Source organism: Onychomys torridus, chromosome 16 (genome assembly GCF_903995425.1).
Source record: "Onychomys torridus chromosome 16, mOncTor1.1, whole genome shotgun sequence".
NCBI classification, from domain to species: domain Eukaryota; kingdom Metazoa; phylum Chordata; class Mammalia; order Rodentia; family Cricetidae; genus Onychomys; species Onychomys torridus.
In genome coordinates, this window is record NC_050458.1 from 47,535,930 (window position 1) to 47,544,766 (window position 8,837).

At 52.9% G+C, this 8,837-nt stretch overlaps 1 protein-coding gene across 2 annotated transcripts; it reads right to left on the reverse strand.

Annotated features, from left to right (window-relative positions):
- Positions 1-1,409: 1,409 nt before the first annotated feature.
- LOC118596792 (cytochrome P450 2D20) lies at positions 1,410-6,660 on the reverse strand. 2 transcript variants are annotated; one of them, XM_036207674.1, is made up of 10 exons: positions 6,599-6,660; positions 5,445-5,683; positions 4,507-4,678; positions 4,086-4,238; positions 3,846-4,006; positions 3,013-3,189; positions 2,687-2,828; positions 2,302-2,489; positions 1,764-1,905; positions 1,410-1,661 (listed from the first exon to the last, which is right to left on the reverse strand). In XM_036207674.1, the coding sequence occupies exons 2-10, from the start codon at positions 5,631-5,633 to the stop codon at positions 1,483-1,485; spliced, it is 1,503 nt and encodes a 500-aa protein (XP_036063567.1). In that variant the 5' UTR covers positions 5,634-5,683; positions 6,599-6,660; the 3' UTR covers positions 1,410-1,482. The 2 variants fall into 2 exon arrangements, with proteins under 2 accessions (XP_036063567.1, XP_036063569.1); XM_036207676.1 differs by having other exon boundaries at positions 5,445-5,670; positions 6,599-6,655.
- Between the last annotated feature and the right edge of the window lie 2,177 nt (positions 6,661-8,837).

Genomic DNA, 8,837 nt, shown 5'->3' on the forward strand with positions numbered 1-8,837 from the left:
CCAAAGGACACAGGAAAGTCAATCATCTGGCAACAAATGTCGGAGTTTATGGGCTGTAGAGATGCTTCTACAGTGACAAGCACTGGCTTCTCTTCCTGAGGACCCAGGCCTCATTCCTAGCTCCCACAGGATGTATATAACTAACTGCAACTCAGGTCCCTGGAGGTCCTAAGCAGTCTTCTGCCCTCTTGGGGGACTGCACACATACAGGCAAACACCATACATATATAATAAAAATGAAGGGGGTGGAGGGAAGAAAAGGAGATGCTGGGAAAACTATGTGCCTTTTCCTATAGCCAGAAACGAGGTAGGACTGTGAAGTAAAGCGACCTGAGCTTGGTGAGTGTTTGGTCCTGTACATTCCAAAAGCCAATGTCTGACTACTGATGGGCTGGGGGAGGGGAGCTTCATGACATTCCTAGAATGAGGGTGAGGGGGAGAACATTTTCTTTTCCAAAAGAAAACCAAGAACAGTGTGCCCACACAGCTGTGTCTCAAGGCATGCCACAGAGGTCAGGGTCTTGGGATGCTGCAGTCTGGCCTCAGATTATATGAAAAGTAAGGTGAGCCTCAAGGGGTGCTCCATGCCTCCATGTTCTACCAGACTCCACCAAGCCCCAAAATATTCAAGTCCCAAGATTCTTGAGCATTCCTAGTAACACCCATTATATCTGTCCAACATGATTGCCGGGAACACTCTCTTCAGTCTGGATAGACGGCCCCTGACAGAACAGCTGGATCCTGCACATCCTCCAGGATTCTGACCAGTCACCTTTTCTAACCCAAGTTTTCTCTTGCATCCTTTCCCTGCAGCAAGCCTGAGCTGTGAGGACAGCAGCTGGTCTAGCTTGAGAGACCTCTTGACCATTTGTGGCACTTCAGGGTCTTGCAGACCTTTACCAACATCTGATATCAAAACAATAATCGTGCTGAACTCCATCACAGGCCATTTGCATTTCCTCTAAGAACCACTGAGTCTTGATGTCTGTCTGTGGTTGGTCACCCACTCACCGCCACTGATGGGTCTGTCCGTGTGATCTAGGGTCAATCACTGAACGCCAGCACAACGACCTCTCTTCCTATACTGTGTCAAATTTCCTTACCTCCTTCCTTTCATTTCCTCCTCCTTCCTGAATAACAGCCTTGTGACTACACACCCCTTTGTTGATAAGGGATCTCTTTAAGAAGTCCAGAACATATAGCCCAGGCTGACCTTGAACTTGCAATCTTCTTGCCTTGGACTCCTTCATGATAGTCTGCAGGCCCGTGCCACTGCTCTTGGCTCAGTAAACTCTTTTCTCACAGCATTAAAGATGATCTAAGGGCAGGTCTGAGGCAGAGGGGGAAGACTGACTGTAGACTGTTGTCTTGGGACACAGTTGACAAAAGGATGGGGGTTGGCCTGGGAATGAGTGGCAGCCTCGGAACAGGTTTATTGGACATCAGTTAGCACAAGCTTGGGAGCGGGTTGGGAGAGTCGAGCTAGCGCAGGACTGCACACAGCTCATAGGGGTTTGGGGTAACTGGCAATGCGTAGATGCCCTGGTCGCTGGGCCTGGGCTGTCCTTCAGGCACCGAGAAGCTAAAGCGCTGCAGGAGGCAGGTGAAGAAGAGGAAGAGCTCCATGCGGGCCAGAGGTTCCCCCAGGCATGCTCTGCGGCCTGTGGGTGGGAGAGGGGCTCAGTCAGTCTGGGGCCTGATGGGTGCTCCACCCTCCAAGGTCCCCTGGGAAGAGACATGGAGCCAGGCACCCCCCCCAGGACCTGCAGAGAATGGCATGAAGGCCTCATGCTTCACAAAGCGGCCCTGGGCATCCAGGAAGTGTTCAGGATGGAACTGGAGGGGCTTCTCCCAGACAGTCTCATCCTTCAGCACGGAGGACAGGTTGGGGATGAGGGTCGTTCCCTGGCAGGAGACAAATGGTGTAAACATGGACTGGGACATGGTTAACATGACCCTGGTCACCAAGTTCACATGCACAACCTCTTTGTGCACATACTGGATTCTTTCATCCACCCCAACCTCACAGCCTCTCAGTACCTTTGCAGGTACCAGTCAAGGCCCTGTGACAAAGCTCCCATGGGTACCCAAATCAAGTCTCTGTATGTAGTGCTCCCTCAAATCCATATGGCTTATTTTCTTGGACATCCCCCTTCCCTGGGGGATCCTGGGCAATGGCTGCTGTATACTCACACACAGGTTGGTCCCATCACCATGTGCAAATCCAGGATGTGCTGGTCTTGGTCTTAGTAGCCTTTGTTTGCCTAGTGGTGACCCTGGGACAAGGGAACCCACTCATACCTTAGGGATGAGGAAGCCCTGTACTTCAATGTCACGGGATGTCATATGTGGTATATTCACTGGGACAATGTCTGCAAAGCGCTGGACCTCATGAATGACAGCATTGGTGTAGGACATGCGGGTCAGGTCTGCCATTTCTGGATGCCGCACCTGCCCTATGACCTCATCAATCTCCTGTTGGACGCGGCCTGGAGGGACAGCATGCCCTCAGTGATGCAGTCCCTTGGTGGCTCTTCCCTGATCTTCTCCTACTCAATGAATAGGTGAGGTAAGACTCCCATCAGACTTCTGGGGGTCTGGGTCAAGCTGATGCTGGAGCCCCCAGCTTCTCCAGTACTTCTACCTTTCTTCCCTCACACTCCCTCCCAGTGCCAACCAGTCTCACACTGCACATCCGGGTGCAGGATCATCATCAGCAGGGCCCAGGACAGTGTGGTAGAGGTGGTAACTGTCCCCGCCATGAACATGTCACCCACCACCATACGCAGATTCCCATCATTGAAGGTGCTCTCAGGATTCCCCTTGGCCTGGGACAGATAGAGAAGGTAGGCTAAAAAACACAGGCAGTAATCCCCAAACCATCTACCATTGTGGTCATGCACCCCAGGTGTTGAGTCCATGGATGACATGTAAACTCCACCCTCCTGGCATCACAACTCACAGAACAGTTCTGCCCAAAGACACTGATCCCATGTCCATGGCTGACCTCACCTTCTCTATCTCAGCCAGGAAGGCATCTGTCAGGTCTCGGGGAGGCTGGGCAGGGTCCCAGGTTGTCTTGTGATCAATCAACATCTTATCTAGTGAGTCTATGAACTCCGTCAGCTTGGGGAAGGCTTTTCTAGGCAGCCCTGGGATGCGAAGAAGCACTGGGACAGCATTCAGCACCTGGGAAAGAAACACAACAGTCTAGTTGCTTTTACTGCTAATGAAGAATCGTGTGTGTGTGTGTGTGTGTGTGTGTGTGTGTGTGTGTGTGTGTGTGTGTATGTGTACATGCGCACCCAGACATGTGCACAATGGCTCCTGTTGGGTTGTCAGAGAATAACTTGTAGAGTAAGATCTATCTCCCCCATGGGTGCCAGGGATCCAGCTCAGATCTCCAGGCTAACTTGGTAAGTCCCTTTACCCATTGACCATCTATCTCCTTCGCCTGCATGCTGTTTCTGCTCACTGTTCTCCTGGACAGGTTTCAAGTCCTGGCCTCTTCCACAATGACTCAGAGTCTGTTTATACCCACCTAGAACCTGCTTCTTCCTCCGTTCCAGCCTCTAGGCGGTCTTGTAGCCCAAGGTGAACCAAGTGACTACCCTGCCAATCTAACAGGATGTGCAGGTTCCATGTACACACAGGGCATAGGTCACTCCTTCTAGAGCCCCTGACCTTTGTCCACTCCTCCCCTACTGTTACCTGAGATTTGACAAGGTCTAGGCTTTTCCTCCTGCATTTGACTATCAAACAAAACCATACCCCATTCACCCTGAAATCATAATTCTTATTTTACAGCACAGATGTGGCCATGCACATTGCCCTGAGACTCATACCTCAGCAATGAAGCCAGAGTCCTCTCCCAAACTTTCCTGTAATGTTTTGAGCAACCTGTTTAAGAAAGGGTCTTCATACTCGAAGCGGTGGGCATAGATGAGGGATGAAATCACATTGCATACACCTTTTTTCAGGAGATTGGTGGGATTAAAGGGATGTCCTGGAAGCAGAGATGCAAACAGGTCATGGTATTGCTCAGAAGTGCCTGCCCACATCTCTACATCTCACCCATCACCCACCAGCCTCCTTGGCGAAGGCGTCACAGAGGTGGCCAGCCTCCTCTGTCACCCACTGTTCCAGTGATTTCTTGCCCAGCCCGAAGTCTCGCATGGTGGTCAGTGAGAATCGCCGCTGCTCTCGCCACTCAGGCCCATAAGGTGCTAAGACAACACCTGCAGAGACATCTGTGTTACTAAGGATACATGTGGCTGTGCTGTGTCCTCTGCTCCCAACATTTCCCTGTGGTCAGTCTCAGCCCCCAGTGTCCCAGCACTTTGCTGTCACATGGCAGCACATGGCACTTCAGTGTCTCCACCCTCCGTTCCAGTGACTTCCCCTTGCAATGTCTGAACACATCCCCTCTATTAGGTCCTGTCCATCTTCTGTCCCTGGCTCCTCAAGCCCTGTTCTCTCTGCTTCATCCCCAGGATAGATCTTTGCCTTTAGATTTGTGCCCATAGCCCAGGTGATCATAGATGGGCATTGGCGGGCGGTCAGAGGTGTCCTCCCCACAGTTGACCAGCACTTCCCGAACCGCCTTCAGTCCGTTGATCACGACCACGGGCTTCCAGGCCATCTGCAGGCTGAACACGTCACCATAGCGTTGTCGAAACTGAAGGAGAGGGACAGAGCACTCAGGAAGTGGAGGTCCCCAGAAGGCTCACTGCCTAACATTGGTGTAGTCTCTCTCTCTCTCTCTCTCTCTCTCTCTCTCTCTCTCTCTCTCTCTGTGTGTGTGTGTGTGTGTGCTTGTGCACACAAACTTGAACACACGTGTATGTCCTCACCACTGAACCTTTGTCCTGCCCTTTGCTGAGCAAATGTTCTATCACTGACCTCTATCTCTAGCTTGAGGTATGGCACCTTGGGAATGGGATATCCATTCTTCTAAATCAAGCAAATTTCTCATAGTAGATGAGGTCATTCAGGGGTGACCTTGCCAGAGTAAAGTCCTTGTCCCCTTCATACCCCATCATACAAGAGAAATTCAGGTTCCTGAAATGGGCAGCAAGGCCTGAGTCCATACAGCAGCAAGAGATTAGAGCACACACAGCCATCACCCCACTTCCCTTTCCTGACTGACAGGCTACACTGGAACCTGGCTCCTCCCGTCTGTCCCTGAAACCACATCCACTGAGGCAATCACAAGGGACCTGGAGCCTTCCCAACTTCTGCCCTGTCCAACCAGACTTCCAGCCTGCTTCCATGGCATTGCATACTGAGCTCTGCTCTTAGAAAGTCCACAGTGTCCTCAGACCCAGAAGTCAGTGGCACAAGGAAACTACTCAGCCTTTCTCCTCTTGGAGTCCATCTTCCTGTCAATCCTGTGGCTTCAGGGGCACCATGATCTCTACCCCCCTCCATCACCTCTGTCTCACCTTGTACAAACTGTAAGGCATGTTCTCAAAGTCCACCTGCAGCAGGTTGCCCAGCCCAGGTAGTGGTACAGGACCTGGAGGGTAGCGGGCAGTCCAGAACTTTCGTCGGTACATCAGGTCCACCAGAAGCAGGAAGATGGCCGTGAATATGACCACAGACCACAGGCCATCTCCAATGAACAGCACCATGGCTGCTCCACTGCTTCCCAGGCTGTTTGTGGAACACCTGCTCCAGACACCTGAGATCAGGACAGACACTCTGTGGACAGACTGGGCACCTGGTCCCTTATGAAGGGGATAAGGCTGCACTTTGTTCTCTGCCTTGAGCCAAGTAGTTGTGTTTACTGTTCAGCCAGGGTGTGTAGGGAGGGGTGAGAACAGGTGAGGGGAAGTCAGCCTCAGAGGTTCCTGCCCTTCACCTCTTCTCTGGTGCTTATCCAGGGGAGAAACATCACTTGCTCCACAGGGAGCTGTGCACTGTGGTTATGTATGCCTGGGCAATGTGAGCTCAGAGGAAAGATGACCAGTTGACTCTGCCTCAAGGTGCAGGTTCACAAAGTATAGAGAAGTCAGTCAGTGATAGGCCATACAGGCAGAGCTCTGGGGCCCTGAGCACATTGTCTGAGAATGGATTGTGTTCTTGTGAAGCTTCATGAACACTTGGCTTTAGGACATGAGGTGTGACCAACTCGGCAGGCACTATCACTGTGTGGAAGGGCCACTGAAGTGGCGTGTGTGTCTAGCCAATGAGGATGAATGACAGGCAGTGTGAGGAAGGCAGCTCCATCCTGGGGAGCCATGAGTACAGATGTGAGGTCACTCAACTATGAGGAGGGCCAAACTCACAGCCTGGGGACCTCTTAGCTCCAATCTGAAAAACTGGAAAAACCATCTACAACTGTCAGAGAATCCTGGGGAGGTCAGATGGATGACCAGGTGCTTTTCTCATGGAGGCCAGTGTGTCTAATTTTATTCACCTTTGTTTCTTGGTGGGTGGAGCCCTGTGTCTACAGTTATAATAGGGACAGAAAGGCTGTTGCTCCTCATACCGCATAGGCAGAGTTTTGAGGGATTTGTTGACAATGCCACAGCCTGGGGTCAGACCGCTCTGGAGGCTCAAGGCTCACTTAGTTGGCAGGACACAAGGAACTTACCAGCCCAGCAGGACACCTCAGGTGTCTGTTACAGGAAGTATACTGGTTTTGTGGTGGATGAGGGGTACCAGGAGGAAGGGTGGCTGCAGCTTGTGGAATCTTGTGACAGGTTGGTGGTTGCCGAATCGATCAGGAAGGCCAGATGCAGAACCGGGCACTTCTTACACAGGGTCTCAGAAATCTGTGAAACTGTCAACAATGGTCATTCAGTCCCTGGAGCCCACAGATGGGTCAGGGTCTTGTCCCATGGTGGTCTCTTTCCTTTATCCACCCCTTGTTTTTTGGTGGGTCAATTTCTCCCCCAAGGTCTTCCACATGGAGATATGGAGGGACTGTCTTCCTCATGCCACAGGCCTGTAGTTAGGATGTCAGCCATGAGGAGAATGGAAAGATGACCTCTGAGCCTTCCAACAAATGGCACCTGTGGCCTGGGCACTGCTGGGCACACTGCACATGTGAACTAATCACTCCCTAGGGTCAGCGAAGGGGCAGTCCTGTCCTTGCTGGGGATCCAGACCCCTGAAGACCAAAGGCTCAGCAGTCCAGTGGAATCCAGGCGGGTGTTCTCTGCTGCCCCCTCCAGTGAGGCAGAAGGGAGGCAGGAGTTGATGAGAGGAGAAGGAGTCCACACCATGCAGCACCTCAGCAGGGACCAGACCCTGGGTCTCCTCTCTGCTGCCCTGCCACCCCCTTCTCTGATCACATCTATGTCACCGGGGCCTGTGGGGGACTCCATGCTTGCTGCTGGCCTGAAGCCCCTGTCCCTCTGGCTCACTTGCACCTGTCTATTCCTTTTGGTCCTCCCAACAGGTGGCACCCTGGCTTGGTGAACAGTCAACAGCTTCCTCCAGCTCCACCCTGGCCTGAAAGGAAATGTTTCACAGTACTGGAGCCAACACAAGCCCACCAGGGTGGGGGGTAGGAGGCAACAGAGACTTAGTCACTGAGGGCCTTAAACAGACAGTTTCCCCTGGGCACACACAGCATACTCCCAGGGTAAGACTGACACCTGACAGTTAACCCTGGGGTTAGCACCAGGACATTTCCTCCCTTGAGCAGCCTCTGCCTCTTCCGTGTGTCACATATCACATGAGAGAGAAGCAACGGTATTGACCACTGCTGGCCCCCAGTGTGGCATGGACCGACTCAGGCCTGATTTTCCTGCTTCAGGTTAAGTGCGTCCACTGAGCAGCTGAGGGATGCCACACCCTGTGTGCTGTAAAGGATTCCCTGGTCTGTCGTTTGAGACGACCTGATGCTCTGCTGACCATCTGCCTGTTAGCACAAGTGTTCCCTTTCACCCTCCGTCCGTGCCTCCTCAGCCACGTGAACAACTGTGTCCTGTCGGGGTCAGTGTGACTTCCAGGTTGGGGTCAGTGGCACTGATATGCCATGTCTACAAGAGCAAGCTGGAACTGAGTCCCTGGCCATCGGGGGCCAGCGGTGCTGGCAGATTCGCAATTCTCTGCACACATGTCAACAGATCCGTGATCACTGTCCTCTGGACTCCACCGGAAGAGGACACACGGAACCTGGGCATGTCTCTGCTGGTTTCTGTCCTTCCTGCCATTTTCCTTTGCTGCCTTCAACTGTCGGGGTTCACTGAAGTGCAGACCAACAGTGAGTCCAAGAGCCATTCCTGGGTCCCTGCCTCCTTTCCCTAGGCTTGGTGGGAAGTGCAAAGCCAGCGGCCTTGGAGAGTGATGTGACTCCCTGTGGTGACTGTCTCTGAGAGTGTTGCTTTGGGAAAGCTTGGTTTGGGCAAAGGAAGGCCCCCGGTTGGTTGGGGTTGGCAAAGCTTTCATACCCGGCTGGTTACTTCACTCCTCATGGTTTGAGGCCACAGCGGGACTATGGGCAATTATGACCGGATGTTACCTATGGAAGTACAAACTACAGAACCCACGCACAAGATGATGGACACTTGGTACTTAAAGAAATGTAAGGCGAGGGTGGTCCAAAAGGCCCGCGGAGGGTGAGTGAGTGTGTGGGGGGGGGGGGGCGGAGGTTGATGGGCGGGGTGCTTGAAGTAGGAGGCGAGCAGCAGGGCAGCGGGTTCCCCCAGCTCGAGGTCCACACCTACCTTCTAGCCTTCCTCTCCCAGGCCTGCTCATCCAAGAAAGAACCTTTGCAAGAGCATGGTGCTGCCACTCACCAAAGGAAACTGAGGGCCAAGCGGAGACCAGGAGAATGGGCTGAGGCAGGCTGGAACCACGGACTTGCAGCCCGGGACGGCCGC